The 17,630-nt window shown below is 44.1% G+C and overlaps 1 protein-coding gene across 1 annotated transcript; it reads right to left on the reverse strand.

The window, feature by feature from the left end:
- Positions 1–1,894: 1,894 nt before the first annotated feature.
- On the reverse strand, positions 1,895–15,393 carry LOC110512767 (tripartite motif-containing protein 16). Its single transcript, XM_036972219.1, has 6 exons — positions 14,743–15,393; positions 14,213–14,308; positions 5,561–5,794; positions 2,936–3,095; positions 2,751–2,810; positions 1,895–2,519 (listed from the first exon to the last, which is right to left on the reverse strand). The coding sequence occupies exons 1-6, from the start codon at positions 15,337–15,339 to the stop codon at positions 1,999–2,001; spliced, it is 1,668 nt and encodes a 555-aa protein (XP_036828114.1). The 5' UTR covers positions 15,340–15,393; the 3' UTR covers positions 1,895–1,998.
- Between the last annotated feature and the right edge of the window lie 2,237 nt (positions 15,394–17,630).

The raw sequence follows: 17,630 nt of genomic DNA on the forward strand, positions 1-17,630 counted from the left end.
TAGTAAAGACCAGTATGGACTATAAATACAGATACTGTATGTAGAACCATAGTAAAGACCAGTATGGACTATAAATACAGATACTGTATGTAGAACCATAGTAAAGACCAGTATGGACTATCAATACAGATACTGTATGTAGAACCATAGTAAAGACCAGTATGGACTATCAATACAGATACTGTATGTAGAACCATAGTAAAGACCAGTATGGACTATCAATACAGATACTGTATGTAGAACCATAGTAAAGACCAGTATGGACTATCAATACAGGTACTGTATGTAGAACCATAGTAAAGACCAGTATGGACTATCAATACAGGTACTGTATGTAGAACCATAGTAAATACCAGTATGGACTATCAATACAGATACTGTATGTAGAACCATAGTAAAGACCAGTATGGACGATCAATACAAAGTGACCATTTAGAATGAGGCCCAGTTCAATGAGAGGAAGTCTTAACAGAACTGGGGGATGACAGACAGGAAGTGGGGGGGTGGAGATCTAATATATTGTTGTGCCAAACACTAAAGCATGATATTGTAATAAATCTACACCCTATTCCCTACGTAGAACACTACTTTAGACCTGGTCAGAAGCAGCGTAGTGCACTACGTAGGGAATAGGGAACCATTTGGAACAGAGACAGTAATTCCCCTGAACATCTTCCTCTTCCTCATCTGGTTTCTTGAACAGCCCTTCACTCCTCCCCTCTTCCTCCCCTCCTCCCTTTTCATTCTATTCTATCAGCCACACCACTAGCTCACCTCCACACAATACATTTACAAGTTAAAGACACACCTTGGAATAAATAACAAAGGAAAACTATTACTAGATGAAGTTGAGTGTTTTTTATTATTTCCCATCACCATAAATCATATTTAATCACTGAACAGTAGCAGACCTAACTTCATCTGTTCCTGACTCTGGATAGTGGATTAAAAAGACCATCAATCTCCAATGATATTAAAGTACTATTCTGAACATTACTGATATACTGAGTGGCAAGTCAAGATATCTGCTGGTTTTATTGTTTGGTCAACAGCACCACCTGCTGGACAGGTTTAATGTTGCTGGACTGAGCAGTATGGGAGGATGAAAGATGACACATTTAGGGCCGGTTTCCTGGACATCTACATTGAACATACTGTTTAGTCCAGGACTAGGATTCATCTGTGTCTGGGAAACCAGACCATATAGTTTAGTAGAAAGTAAGTGATACCAGCTTGTAGTGGGCTGACTAGTCCTGAATTGTCCTTTAGTTCCTGGACCATTTTCCATGCAGCTCCAGGTGACAGAGAACACATCAATTAGGACCGAGCCAACAAGCTGATCAATGATACTGAGGAGAATTACATAGAGACAGAGAACCAACTGAGAAAACATATCAATGGTTCTGAATGACAACCAATATACATCAACACCAGACATCATGATTCATGGAAATGTACAAGATTAAAACATTGTATTGAATTTTAATTAATAACAAATCAGTTTAAAGTTTAACCAGCGCAGCTATAGACCACACCAGCATGACTAGTATCTATGTGGACCCTACTACAGTTTAACCAGCTCAGCTATAGACTACACCAGCATGACTAGTATCTATGTGGACCCTACTACAGTTTAACCAGCTCAGCTATAGACTACACCAGCATGACTAGTATCTATGTGGACCCTACTACAGTTTAACCAGCTCAGCTATAGACTACACCAGCATGACTAGTATCTATGTGGACCCTACTACAGTTTAACCAGCTCAGCTATAGACTACACCAGCATGACTAGTATCTATGTGGACCCTACTACAGTTTAACCAGCTCAGCTATAGACTACACCAGCATGACTAGTATCTATGTGGACCCTACTACAGTTTAACCAGCTCAGCTATAGACTACACCAGCATGTCTAGTATCTATGTGGACCCTACTACAGTTTAACCAGCTCAGCTATAGACTACAGCAGCATGACTAGTATCTATGTGGACCCTACTACAGTTTAACCAGCTCAGCATTATCAGTATAATCATCGAGCCAAAACCCAGGATAGAGGAGCTGAGTAAATGTGGTCTGGACTCTGTGGAGGAGGGTCATTGTGTCAGAGACACTGTAGAAGGACAGAGTACCTGCCTTGTGATCCAGGTACACTCCTACTCTGGAGGACTGAGGGCCTGATACTTCAGTCACAACATTATTGTGTCTGAAACAACCACCTCTAGAGCACTCTAATCTCCAGGACTTGTTATTGAGTCCAAATACACCATCATTACCTCTCTCTGTTCTGCTGATGTCTTTATATGAGACTGCTGTATCAACATAACCAGTCCACTCCACCTCCCAGTAACAGCGTCCAGACAGACCCTCTCTACACAGAACCTGCCTGTAGTTGGCGAATCTGTCTGGATGGACAGGATATTGTTGGACTTGGTCTGTACAGGTCACCTTTCTGTTCCCTTCAGACAGAGAGAGGTATGTGTGTGCTGTGTTTGGGTCCAGTGTGAGCTGACAGGAATCTGGGAGAAGAGCAGAGACCAATGAGGGGAGTCAGAACAATAAGTTAAGTCAGATACTGTATCTACCCTGTCTTTGATTAGAGCACAGCAGAGATCAAATCAGAGAAATATGAGGAGTCAGATAGATACCCAGTCTTTGATTAGATCTACTATTGCTATATATTTCTAGAGGGATTGTTAGGAGTGTCAGTAAAAAGAGACTGTTAGTTACTTCACAATAAAGAGACTCACATTGTAACAACTGTTCTCTGGTCTTGGGCTCTGGAGGCAGTACAACATCCACTATATTCACTACAGACACACAAACACATTGACAGAGAGAGGGAATGTTATCATAAGACCATACTCCACATGTATATGACTAGTAGGGAACTTTCAATGGTCTAAAGTTGATGTTCTTATTGTTTTCAACACACCTGTAGTGGAGATCTTGGTCCATTCTCCTTTAAGGAAGTCTTCTAGTTTCTCTCTCAGTTCAGACACAGTCTTACTCACATCTCCAAAGTACTGAAGAGGACGGACAACGATGCTGGGTAAGTCTGAAGATACACTGATACTGGAGAGAGACTGATAACTCTGGAGAGAGAGAGAGAGACAGAGAGACTGATAACTCTGGAGAGAGAGAGAGAGAGACTGATACCTCTGGAGAGAGAGAGAGAGAGACTGATAACTCTGGAGAGAGAGAGAGAGAGACTGATAACTCTGGAGAGAGAGAGAGAGAGAGAGAGAGAGACTGATAACTCTGGAGAGAGAGAGAGAGAGAGAGAGACTGATACCTCTGGAGAGACAGAGAGAGAGAGAGAGACTGATACCTCTGGAGAGAGAGAGAGAGAGACTGATACCTCTGGAGAGAGAGAGAGAGAGAGAGACTGATACCTCTGGAGAGAGAGAGAGAGAGAGAGAGAGAGAGAGACTGATACCTCTGGAGAGACAGGGACAGAGAGAGGGAAAGACAGGGACAGAGAGAGGGAGAGACCGACAGAGAGAGGGAGAGACCGACAGAGAGAGGGAGAGACAGGGACGGAGAGAGGGAGAGACAGAGACAGAGAGAGGGAGAGACAGGGACAGAGAGAGGGAGAGACCGACAGAGAGAGGGAGAGACAGGGACAGAGAGAGGGAGAGACAGGGACAGAGAGAGGGAGAGACAGGGACAGAGAGAGGAAGAGACAGAGAAAGAGAGAGGAAGAGACAGAGAGAGGGAGAGACAGGGACAGAGAGAGGGAGAGACAGAGAGAGGGAGAGACAGAGAGAGGGAGAGACAGAGACAGAGAGAGGGAGAGACCGACAGAGAGAGGGAGAGACAGGGACAGAGAGAGGAAGAGACAGGGACAGAGAGAGGAAGAGACAGAGACAGAGAGAGGGAGAGACAGAGAGAGGGAGAGACAGAGAGAGGAAGAGACAGAGAGAGGGAGAGACAGAGAGAGGGAGAGACAGAGAGAGGGAGAGACAGAGACAGAGAGAGAGAGAGAGAGAGAGAGACAGAGAGAGAGAGAGAGAGAGAGAGAGAGACAGAGAGAGAGAGAGAGAGAGAGAGGGTCGGACAGAGAGAGAGAGGGTCGGACAGAGAGAGAGAGGGTCGGACAGAGAGAGAGAGGGTCGGACAGAGAGAGAGAGGGTCGGACAGAGAGAGAGAGGGTCGGACAGAGAGAGAGAGGGTCGGACAGAGAGAGAGAGGGTCGGACAGAGAGAGCGAGGGTCGGACAGATAGAGGGACGACAGAGAGAGAGAGGGACGACAGAGAGAGAGAGGGACGACAGAGAGAGAGAGGGACGACAGAGAGAGAGAGAGACAGAGAGAGGGATAGACAGAGAGAGGGAGAGACAGAGAGAGGGAGAGACAGAGAGAGGGAGAGACAGAGAGAGACAGAGACAGAGAGAGACAGAGACAGAGAGAGAGAGAGAGAGAGACAGAGAGAGAGAGAGAGACAGAGACAGAGACAGAGAGAGAGAGAGAGAGAGAGAGAGAGAGAGAGAGAGAGGGAGAGACAGAGACAGAGAGAGAGAGGGAGAGACAGGGACAGAGAGAGAGAGGGAGAGAAAGGGACGGAGAGAGGGAGAGACAGAGAGAGGGAGAGACCGACATAGAGAGGGAGAGACAGGGAGAGACAGGGACAGAGAGAGGGAGAGACAGAGAGAGGGAGAGACAGGGACAGAGAGAGGGAGAGACAGAGACAGAGAGAGGGAGAGACAGGGAGAGGGAGAGACAGAGACAGAGAGAGGGAGAGACAGAGAGAGGGAGAGACAGACAGAGAGAGAGAGGGTCGGACAGAGAGAGAGAGGGTCGGACAGAGAGAGAGAGGGTCGGACAGAGAGAGAGAGGGTCGGACAGAGAGAGAGAGGGTCGGACAGAGAGAGAGAGGGTCGGACAGAGAGAGAGAGGGTCGGACAGAGAGAGAGAGGGTCGGACAGAGAGAGAGAGGGTCGGACAGAGAGAGAGAGGGTCGGACAGATAGAGGGACGACAGAGAGAGAGAGGGACGACAGAGAGAGAGAGGGACGACAGAGAGAGAGAGAGGGACGACAGAGAGAGAGAGAGGGATGACAGAGAGAGAGAGAGGGACGACAGAGAGAGAGAGAGGGATGACAGAGAGAGAGAGAGGGACGACAGAGAGAGAGAGAGAGGGACGGACAGAGAGAGAGGGGTGGACAGAGAGAGAGAGAGGGGTGGACAGAGAGAGAGAGGGGTGGACAGAAAGAGAGAGAGAGACAGAGAGACAGAGAGAGAAAGGGACGGACAGAGAGAGAGAGGGACGGACCGAGAGAGAGAGAGGGTCGGACAGAGAGAGGGAGGGATGGACAGAGAGAGAGAGAGGGACGGACAGAGAGAGAGGAACGGACAGAGAGAGAGAGAGAGGGAGCGACAGGGACGGACAGAGAGAGAGGGACGACAGAGAGAGAGTGACACACAGAGAGAGAGGGAGAGGGACGGACAGGGAGAGGGACAGACAGGGAAAGAGAGAGAGACAGGACAACATAATGATTGAGATGAATAGTTTCACATGAAGTTAATTTCATATCACATGTAACAAGACAGTTTAGTTACCTGGAGGAAATGGATGTGATCCTCTGTGTGTGAGAGCTGCTCCAGCTCAGTGCTTCTCTTCCTCAGCTCAGCTATCTCCTGCTTCAGTTGCTCCAGGAGTCCTTCAGCTTGACTCACTTGAGCCTTCTCTTGGGCTCTGATCAGCTCCTTCACCTCAGAGCTCCTTCTCTCAATGGAGCGGATCAGCTCAGTAAAGATCTGATCACTGTCCTCCACTGCTGACTGTGCAGAGCGCTGGAGAGAGAGAGAGACAGAGAGAGAGAGAGAGAGAGAAGAGAGCAGAGAGCAGAGCAGAGGAGAAAAGAGAAAAGAGAGAAGAGCAGAGCAGAGGTCAGGATCAGAGCTCCTGCATTTTTCAGCATTTTCTTTAAAAAATATAGATTAGGAGTTAGATAAACTTGGATTTTTTGTCAGGAACACATACTGGATTCTACCCTCTTCAACATAACCCCTACTTCAAATCAAAACTTAAAACCTACAACCTGATTTTGGACGGAATTACGGAATCACCTGGAAAGTTCACAACAACCAAGGACTTATTACCCTATACAGCAAATTCTCTGGAAAACAACAGAAACCTGAAAACACCATCCAACCTGGAACTGAGTGAGTAATGTTTAGTCTGAAACGATATTTTATTTCCAAAAGCCAAGAAGAAAAATACACAACATTACTTTATAAGGACTGAATTCTAACATAATTCTACCAAGCTTGATACAGCTTCAACTAGCACTGAAGTGTCAAGTGAGAGGTGTCAAAGCCCATTAGCCCAACAATGGCAGGAGAGTCACACAGTCTACCCCAACCAAATGGAGAGGCCTTAGAAGCTCCCTCCCGCTGTTCAGAGGTAATTAAAATACAGTACCCTGTGCATGTAAAGAATGATAAGGCAAGAAAAGACCACAAGAAGAAGCTCCTTATGGAAAATCAACACTTTTTGCTGACTATTACAAAAATGGGAACATCAGCAACCTTATCTTCCACACAAACCATCCCCTGGCATGGAACAGTGCTATATTAGCACACTACCCCTTTGTTACGAGAGGGGGGATTAACGAGGGGTGGAAACTCAGAATACTTGATAACGAGGACTCTGAGTTAAGTAATATAAATATCTATAAATCCGGAACAGTAATGGTACAGGGTAACCACAAACAGTTTCAGCTGGACTTTCACCTAATCAAAGAATTAGCCCAGCAGGAGAAGCTCTGCCTTGATAATGATACCCCCACACCGAGCGGGTCAGACCAGACCTCTTCATTATGTAACCCCACAGATGAGCAACCCCCAGTGGAGAGTCAACCTCCCAGCACAGATTACCACTCCCTCATTGAAATGAAGGACAAATTCACCCAGCTGGAGGTAAGGCAGGTGGAGCTGGAACAGCAGGTGATTACACTTCAGTCAGCACAGACCCAGACAACAGTCCAGCACAACAACAGCCCCTTAACCAGACCCGGAGAGCTGGAGGTGGACAGAGACATATCTGCACTTTGGACAGTGGTGAGACAAATACAACAGGAGAAAGAGGAGCAGAACAGAGCACTAGAGGAGAGTATCAGACTGCTGGTGGAGGAGAGGTTGAGGGGGATGGAGGAGAAGTTGAGGGGGACGGCGTGTGACAGAGAACAACCCACTAGAGAGGTGGCCACCCCCACAGAGAAGCCAGCAGAACAGCCCACCTCAGCACCCAACAAAAGTCTCGACACCACAGCAGAACAGTCCACACCAGACCCTGACCATAGAGTCGACACCACAGCAGAACAGTCCACACCAGACCCTGACCATAGAGTCGACATCACAGCAGAACAGACAAATGAAGAACCCCAAGCCCAGAGGCTCTCACCCCCTCTGAGCACCCCCCTGTCAGCCACCCTGATAGCCCTTTTGACAACCCCCCCACACCCACTGAGGACAAACACAAGACACAGATTGTACTAATTATGGACTCAAATGGGAAATATATAGAAGAAAAAAAACTTTTTCCCAAACACAGTGTGTCTAAACTCTGGTGTCTAAACACCCAGCGCGCCCTAGACCTTCTGTCTGAGGCCAAACTAGGCTCACCCAGCCACATAATAATACACACAGGCACAAACGACCTGAGAGCACAGCAGGAAAGGGTGGCCACAGCACTGAAGGGAGTGAAGGGAGTGATTGAAAAGGCTTCTTCTACTTTCCCCAACGCACAAGTGGTTATCTCCACCCTGCTACCACGAAAAGACTTCCACCCTGCCACAATACAGCGGGTAAATGCAAGTATTTCCCGTGACTGTGCCTCAAAACCAAACGTTTTCCTGGCCCACCACTCCACCCTGGACTTGAACAGCCTCTATGACCAGGTCCACCTCTACAAGGCAGCAGTGCCCACCTTTGCCCGAACTCTAAAGGACATCGCTCTCAAACGTATCCCCAACACTTCACACAGGAGCAACAGATCAATAGACACCCCATCCAGACCAGCGAGACACCCTCCCAGATCTGCAGGACCCCCCCCTGGACCTACACATAGAGGACCCACGCCAAGAGGAATTACATCCAGACCACAGTACACCTAGACACATCCACACCCCCACCCCAACCAATCAACACCCCCCCACGTCAACCATGCCCACACCCCATTTAGGCCCCCTCAGATCAGACCTATGCCACTCCTGCCAACCCCATGCACCCCACCCCCGCAAAGAGGGCCTCAACATGGAAGCCACACATACGCCCAGGTAGTGAGCGGGCAAACAGTCCCAACCCCCACTCTCACACTCGCCCAAGCCAATGGCATGTACCAGATGCTCAGCAGGCTCTGCTCACACTTACTGGCCTGAGGCCAAACCACAACCAACAACATTGGACACTCTATGGAACAAAAAGCCTTCACTATATTATCCTGGAATATCCAAGGCCTGAGGTCATCTGCCTTTGGCCTAAAGAGCAGAAACCCGGACTTCACCAAAGAAATCAGTAATACAGACATTGTCATCCTGCAATAAACCTGGTATAGAGGAGATGGACCCACTGGTTGCCCTCTAGGTTACAGAGAGCTGGTAGTCCCATCCACCAAACTACCAGGTGTGAAACAGGGAAGGGACTCAGGGGGTATGCTAATTTGGTATAGAGCAGACCTAACTCACTCCATTAAATTCATCAAAACAGGAACATTCTACATTTGGCTAGAAATTCAAAAGGAAATTATCCTAACAGAGAAAAATGTCCTCCTGTGTGCTACCTATATCCCCCCACTAGAATCCCCATATTTTAATGAAGACAGCTTCTCCATCCTGGAGGGGGAAATCAATCATTTCCAGGCCCAGGGACATGTACTAGTCTGTGGCGACCTAAATGCCAGAACTGGACAAGAACCTGACACCCTAAGCACACAGGGGGACAAACACCTGCCTGGAGGTGACAGCATTCCCTCCCACATATGCCCCCCTAGGCACAACTATGACAACATAACCAACAAAAACGGGTCACAACTCCTGCAGCTCTGTCGCACGCTGGGTATGTACATAGTCAACGGTAGGCTTCGAGGGGACTCCTATGGTAGGTACACCTATAGCACATCTCTTGGCAGTAGTACTGTAGACTACTTTATCACCGACCTCAACCCAGAGTCTCTCAGAGCGTTCACAGTCAGCCCACTGACACCCCTATCAGACCACAGCAAAATCACAGTCTACTTAAACAGAGCAATAATCAATCATGAGGCATCAAAGCCAAAGGAACTGAGTAACATTAAGAAATGCTATAGATGGAAGGAATGCAGTTTGGAAACCTACCAAAAAACAATTAGGCAACAACAAATTCAATCCCTTTTAGACAATTTCCTGGGTAAAACGTTCCGCTGTAATAGTGAAGGTGTAAACTTGGCAGTAGAAAATCTTAACAGTATATTTGACCTCTCAGCTTCCCTATCAAATCTAAAAATCTCAAATAGAAAACCGAAGAAAATTAACAATAATGACAAATGGTTTGATGAAGAATGCAAAAATCTAAGAAAGAAATTGAGAAACCTGTCCAACCAAAAACATAGAGACCCGGAAAACCTGAGTCTACGCCTTCACTATGGTGAATCACTAAAACAATACAGAAATACACTACGGAAAAAGAAGGAACAGCATGTCAGAAATCAGCTCAATGCAATTGAAGAATCCATAGACTCTAACCACTTCTGGGAAAATTGGAAAACACTAAACAAACAACAACACGAAGAATTATCTATCCAAAATGGAGATGTATGGGTAAACCACTTCTCCAATCTTTTTGGCTCTATAACAAAGAATAAAGAGCAAAAACATATACATGATCAAATACAGATCTTAGAATAATCTATTAAAGACTACCAGAACCCACTGGATTCTCCAATTACATTGAATGAGTTACAGGACAAAATAAAAACCCTCCAACCCAAAAAGGCCTGTGGTGTTGATGGTATCCTCAATGAAATGATCAAATATACAGACAACAAATTCCAATTGGCTATACTAAAACTCTTTAACATCATACTTAGCTCTGGCATCTTCCCCAATATTTGGAACCAAGGACTGATCACCCCAATCCACAAAAGTGGAGACAAATTTGACCCCAATAACTACCGTGGAATATGTGTCAACAGTAACCTTGGGAAAATCCTCTGCATTATTATTAACAGCAGACTCGTACATTTCCTCAATGAAAACAATGTACTGAGCAAATGTCAAATTGGCTTTTTACCAAATTACCGTACAACAGACCATGTATTCACCCTACACACCCTAATTGACAACCAAACAAACCAAAACAAAGGCAAAGTCTTCTCATGCTTTGTTGATTTCAAAAAAGCCTTCGACTCAATCTGGCATGAGGGTCTGCTATACAAACTGATGGAAAGTGGTGTTGGGGGTAAAACATACAACATTATAAAATCCATGTACACAAACAACAAGTGTGCGGTTAAAATTGGCAAAAAACACACATTTCTTCACACAGGGTCGTGGGGTTAGACAGGGATGCAGCTTAAGCCCCACCCTCTTCAACATATATATCAACGAATTGGCGCGGGCACTAGAAAAGTCTGCAGCACCCGGCCTCCCCCTGCTAGAATCCGAAGTCAAATGTCTGCTGTTTGCCGATGATCTGGTGCTTCTGTCACCAACCAAGGAGGGCCTACAGCAGCACCTAGATCTTATGCACAGATTCTGTCAGACCTGGGCCCTGACAGTAAATCTCAGTAAGACCAAAATAATGGTGTTCCAAAAAAGGTCCAGTCACCAGGACCACAAATACAAATTCAATCTAGACACTGTTGCCCTAGAGCACACAAAAAACTATACATATCTTGGCCTAAACATCAGCGCCACAGGTAACTTCCACAAAGCTGTGAACGATCTGAGAGACAAGGCAAGAAGGGCATTCTATGCCATCAAAAGAAACATAAATTTCAACATACCAATTAGGATTTGGCTAAAAATACTTGAATCAGTCATAGAGCCCATTGCCCTTTATGGTTGTGAGGTCTGGGGTCCGCTCACCAACCAAGACTTCACAAAATGGGACAAACACCAAATTGAGACTCTGCACGCAGAATTCTGCAAAAATATCCTCCGTGTACAACGTAGAACACCAAATAATGCATGCAGAGCAGAATTAGGCCGATACCCACTAATTATCAAAATCCAGAAAAGAGCCGTTAAATTCTACAACCACCTAAAAGGAAGTGATTCACAAACCTTCCATAACAAAGCCATCACCTACAGAGAGATGAACCTGGAGAAGAGTCCCCTAAGCAAGCTGGTCCTGGGGCTCTGTTCACAAACACAAACACACCCTACCCCCCAGGACAACAGCACAATTAGACCCAACCAAATCATGAGAAAACAAAAAGATAATTACTTGACACATTGGAAAGAATTAACAAAAAAACAGAGCAAACTAGAATGCTATTTGGCCCTAAACAGAGAGTGCACAGCGGCAGAATACCTGACCACTGTGACTGACCCAAAATTAAGGAAAGCTTTGACTATGTACAGACTCAGTGAACATAGCCTTGCTATTGAGAAAGGCCGCCGTAGGCAGACATGGCTCTCAAGAGAAGACAGGCTATGTGCTCACTGCCCACAAAATGAGGTGGAAACTGAGCTGCACTTCCTAACCTCCTGCACAATGTATGACCATATTAGAGAGACATATTTCCCTCAGATTACACAGATCCACAAAGAATTCGAAAACAAATCCAAATTTGAAAAACTCCCATATCTACTGGGTGAAATTCCACAGTGTGCCATCACAGCAGCAAGATTTGTGACCTGTTGCCACGAGAAAATGGCAACCAGTTCAGAACACACACCATTGTAAATACAACCCATATTTATGCTTATTTATTTTATCTTGTGTCCTTTAACCATTTGTACATTGTTAAAACACTGTATATATATATATATAATATGACATTTGTAATGTCTTTACTGTTTTGAAACCTCTGTATATGTAATGTTTACTGTTAATTTTTGTTGTTTTTCACTTTATATTTTCACTTTGTATGTTGTCTACCTCACTTGCTTTGGCAATGTTAACACATGTTTCCCATGCCAATAAAGCCCTTGAATTGAATTGAAATTGACAGGGAGAGGGAGAGAGAGAGAGAGAGAGACAGAGAGAGAGAGAGAGAGAGAGTCCCTGTCTTCCTAACATTGATGTGACCACAACAATTCTCCTCAGATACTCCCTTCTCTCTGCAATATCACCAGCATGGTCAGATGTTCAAACCTGAGCAATGTTCCCATGATTGATAGTTTCCTGGTAGCTTTGCCACAACACTGTCTCTGTGTGTGTTCTGTCATCTCATGTTTGACAGAGATAAACTAAGATTTTTTCAAATTTTTGCAACCATTACTGACAAAATAATCAAATGTAATGTTTTTTACCAAAAACTCTACATGGAAAGCAGAAAGCTGTGATCAATTAAATACAACGTTAACTAGATATTATCTGTGTCATTTATAGCCTGGCACAGATAGTAAAACTACATTAAATACAACGTTAACTAGATATTATCTGTGTCATTTATAGCCTGGCACAGATAGTAAAACTACATTAAATACAACGTTAACTAGATATTATCTGTGTCATTTATAGCCTGGCACAGATAGTAAAACTACTGTAGCGACCTGCACAGACAGCTGTGTGTTATGTGTTCGGCTAGTAGGTGGTTGTGTTGTACTTACCAGTTCCCAGTGTTCGCGGGGTCCGACATGCCAATCAACCTGCTATCTGCCAATCACAGGAATGCCTGGGATGTTCTGATGCCGGGCATCCTGGTGGTTGGCGGAGTGGCGTGGAGGGGGCGGGGCATTGGAAGTTAAGGTTCAGCCTTTGTTCTCTCTCTTACGTCTGGGCTTCACAAGAGAAGGTCCCGATTGGCTTGTGGGGTATCTTTCATTTATTTGGCGTGAGCTAAGGCCAAACAGTAGCCTGTGTAAAGTTGCTAATAAACCGTCAATTCGTAACTCAATCCTCTGTCTGGACAATTGTTCCTTTATGATCTAGTCAGGTCATTACACTACATTAAATACAACGTTAACTAGATATCATCGCCACATAACTTATGTCGAATTTAAAAGACACCGTTACCGTTAGTAATGCCTGTTACACTGTAACTTACAGGCAGCCTCACATAAAAACCTATTGGTTAACGAAGCTTTGATTATGACCAAAGTCTATAGTAGTGAAAACTCTCTCTCTCTATTCTAACTTACCACACATTCACATCACTGCCTCGACATGAACGTGTCCTATCAGAGCCGTTTCCTGTCCGTTAACTGTTAACAGTCTCGAGCCAAAGCTTTAACCAATGAGCTACAAGGAGGACTGACAGTCACGAGCGGTGCAGCAGCCTCTGCAGCAGCAGCCTCCCCCGGGTCCTAGTGCCCGCCCGGTATGACGGTTAAGATGCGATGGAACGGTTGACGGAGAGAAAATAAATCACAGAGAAAATATATTGACTGATATATTGAATTGTTAAGGGAAGCTTTAGCTTTGGCTTTAATACATTCTGAAAATACTTGAAAACCAAAAGAGAAAAGAATAGTAGCCCTCCTCACAACAACAAAACCCTCACAGACCAACTTCTTCTTCTATGATATAATGGAGGTCCTCAAACCAACGTTAAAGGTGCATGGCGCCACCTACTGTTCTGGAGTGTGTTCAATCACGGTTTACACCACTCTTAAATCCTCCTACCTAACTCAGTACTTCTGAGAAAATAAAAGAGTCCTACTAACTTCTAATAGACCCTCCACCATCCCCCAAATCTCTTCCAAGTGTAATGTTTACTGTTCATTTCTGATTGTTTATTTCACTTTTGTTTATTGTCTATTTCACTTGCTTTAGCAATGTACACATATATTTCCATGCCAATAAAGCCCTATGAATTGAATTCAATTGAGAGTGAGAGACAGCTCCATTATAATGTATAGGGGACATGAGTCGTCATGGTTACTCATGGTTATGTGATGAGGCAGCCCAGTTGGTTACATGAACCAGTCTATTCTCTGAAAGGGGTCCAGACAGCCTGTTCCCAACAGTGGGGTCAGTGGGATTGGATAGGGGCCCCTCTCTCTCTCTCTGACTGGAGGAGATAAGTGAAATGGTGTGTCTCCTCTGGTCAACAATACTCACCTTGAAAGACTCCACAGCCTGTTGGAGCTCCTTCAGCTCCTTCTCTCTCTCCTGGAATCTCTGCTGGACCTTCTTCTGACTCATCCCCAGCTGCCTCTGTGGAGAATCACTCTTCAATGAGCTATCAAGCTTTATTAGTCCAGTAGATCAATAGTATAGTAATGTGACATAGGACCCATAGAGAGGAAGGTCTACAATCCTGAGGAAGTCCCTTTACAATATTATATTATGTTGCTATGTGAATCATTATAGTTTTTATGGTAGGCCTACATGTATCAAGGGGTTGAGACTGAACTTTGGACTCATAAAAGGCCATTCAGAATTATAATAGTGTTTGACTTTAGAAAATGGTGATACATTTGGAGAATCTGGGTTAACATATCTATATACTCAAGGTTTGTGTTCATATTTGTGGATCCATTTCATATTGTATATAATATAATGATCTCATATTCAAACAGATTTAGTTCCTACTGTATCTTTAATTCTTAGTTTATCAGACAGTCACCAACAAGTTGTTCTGGTCTTACCTGTTTCTCAGTCCTCTCTGATGCAGCTGACACTGTATCATGGCCTTTATGTTCATCCATTGTACACAGATAACAGATACACTGCTGATCGGTACGACAGTAAACCTCCAGCAGTTTGTCATGATGAGAGCAGATCTTCTCCTGTAGTTGTGCCGTGGCTTTGACCAGCTTGTGCTTTTTAAAAGCAGGAGATTCATAGTGATGTTGGAGGTGAGTCTCACAGTAAGAGGCCAGACACGCCAGACAGGACATGAGGGCTTTCTGCTTTCTGGTCCCAGTGCAGACATCACACACCACATCTCCAGGTCCAGCATAGCACAGAGCAGGAGGGGGAGCAGCCTGGAGTCCTGTCTTCCTCAGTTTCTCCACCAGCTCAGCCAACATGTTATTTTTCCTCAGATTAGGCCTTGGAGTGAAGGTCTCTCTGCACTGAGGACAGCTATAGACCCCTTTCAGAACATCCATATCCCAGCAGCCCTCAATACAGCTCCTACAGTAACTGTGTCCACAGGGGATGGTGACCGGCTCCTTCAGTAGATCCAGACAGACAGAACAACAGAACTGGTCCTGGTCCAGCAGATCTCCCTGTTGAGCCATTTGGACGGTTGTTCACTCGAACACAGGCAGACGACAGAGAGACTCAGATCAGTTTCGTTTACACAGAAGAGAGTTTGTGGGAAGGGGAGGGACTTCCTGGTTCTGCCAGAGGGGTGGGGTTAGAAGGAGGGAGGGGTTAGAGGAATGGAGGAAGAGAGAGAGGAACTGCAAGCAACAGCAAGAGGGAGACAAATAGTTTTGTTCCAAGGTTAGAGCCCTTAACATGGAACAAATGTCATAATGAATCTATATAATATATATAAATATATAAATATACACTGTGATGTGATGCATAGATAATTTGGAGTACATCTGTAGTATATCTGAAGAATAGTATCTGTACAGTAGTAGTTAAATAGGACAGGCCTTGACTAGAATACAGTATATACATATGAAGTGGACAGTAGTAGTTAAATAGGACAGGCCTTGACTAGAATACAGTATATACATATGAAGTGGACAGTAGTAGTTAAATAGGACAGGCCTTGACTAGAATACAGTATATACATATGAAGTGGACAGTAGTAGTTATATAGGACAGGCCTTGACTAGAATACAGTATATACATATGAAGTGGACAGTAGTAGTTATATAGGACAGGCCTTGACTAGAATACAGTATATACATATGAAGTGGACAGTAGTAGTTAAATAGGACAGGCCTTGACTAGAATACAGTATATACATATGAAGTGGACAGTAGTAGTTATATAGGACAGGCCTTGACTAGAATACAGTATATACATATGAAGTGGACAGTAGTAGTTAAATAGGACAGGCCTTGACTAGAATACAGTATATACATATGAAGTGGACAGTAGTAGTTAAATAGGACAGGCCTTGACTAGAATACAGTATATACATATGAAGTGGACAGTAGTAGTTATATAGGACAGGCCTTGACTAGAATACAGTATATACATATGAAGTGGACAGTAGTAGTTAAATAGGACAGGCCTTGACTAGAATACAGTATATACATATGAAGTGGACAGTAGTAGTTAAATAGGACAGGCCTTGACTAGAATACAGTATATACATATGAAGTGGACAGTAGTAGTTAAATAGGACAGGCCTTGACTAGAATACAGTATATACATATGAAGTGGACAGTAGTAGTTAAATAGGACAGGCCTTGACTAGAATACAGTATATACATATGAAGTGGACAGTAGTAGTTAGATAGGACAGGCCTTGACTAGAATACAGTATATACATATGAAGTGGACAGTAGTAGTTAAATAGGACAGGCCTTGACTAGAATACAGTATATACATATGAAGTGGACAGTAGTAGTTAAATAGGACAGGCCTTGACTAGAATACAGTATATACATATGAAGTGGACAGTAGTAGTTAAATAGGACAGGCCTTGACTAGAATACAGTATATACATATGAAGTGGACAGTAGTAGTTAAATAGGACAGGCCTTGACTAGAATACAGTATATACATATGAAGTGGACAGTAGTAGTTAAATAGGACAGGCCTTGACTAGAATACAGTATATACATATGAAGTGGACAGTAGTAGTTAAATAGGACAGGCCTTGACTAGAATACAGTATATACATATGAAGTGGACAGTAGTAGTTAAATAGGACAGGCCTTGACTAGAATACAGTATATACATATGAAGTGGACAGTAGTAGTTAAATAGGACAGGCCTTGACTAGAATACAGTATATACATATGAAGTGGACAGTAGTAGTTAAATAGGACAGGCCTTGACTAGAATACAGTATATACATATGAAGTGGACAGTAGTAGTTAAATAGGACAGGCCTTGACTAGAATACAGTATATACATATGAAGTGGACAGTAGTAGTTAAATAGGACAGGCCTTGACTAGAATACAGTATATACATATGAAGTGGACAGTAGTAGTTAAATAGGACAGGCCTTGACTAGAATACAGTATATACATATGAAGTGGACAGTAGTAGTTAAATAGGACAGGCCTTGACTAGAATACAGTATATACATATGAAGAGGACAGTAGTAGTTAAATAGGACAGGCCTTGACTAGAATACATATATACATTTGAAGTGGACAGTAGTAGTTAAATAGGACAGGCCTTGACTAGAATACAGTATATACATATGAAGTGGACAGTAGTAGTTAAATAGGACAGGCCTTGACTAGAATACAGTATATACATATGAAGTGGACAGTAGTAGTTAAATAGGACAGGCCTTGACTAGAATACAGTAGAGTAACCGGATGGTAGCCATCTAGTGACTAAAGTTCAGGACAGGGTAGAGTAACCGGGTGGTAGTCGTCTAGTGACTA

Source organism: Oncorhynchus mykiss, unplaced genomic scaffold (genome assembly GCF_013265735.2).
Source record: "Oncorhynchus mykiss isolate Arlee unplaced genomic scaffold, USDA_OmykA_1.1 un_scaffold_121, whole genome shotgun sequence".
Lineage (NCBI taxonomy): Eukaryota > Metazoa > Chordata > Actinopteri > Salmoniformes > Salmonidae > Oncorhynchus > Oncorhynchus mykiss.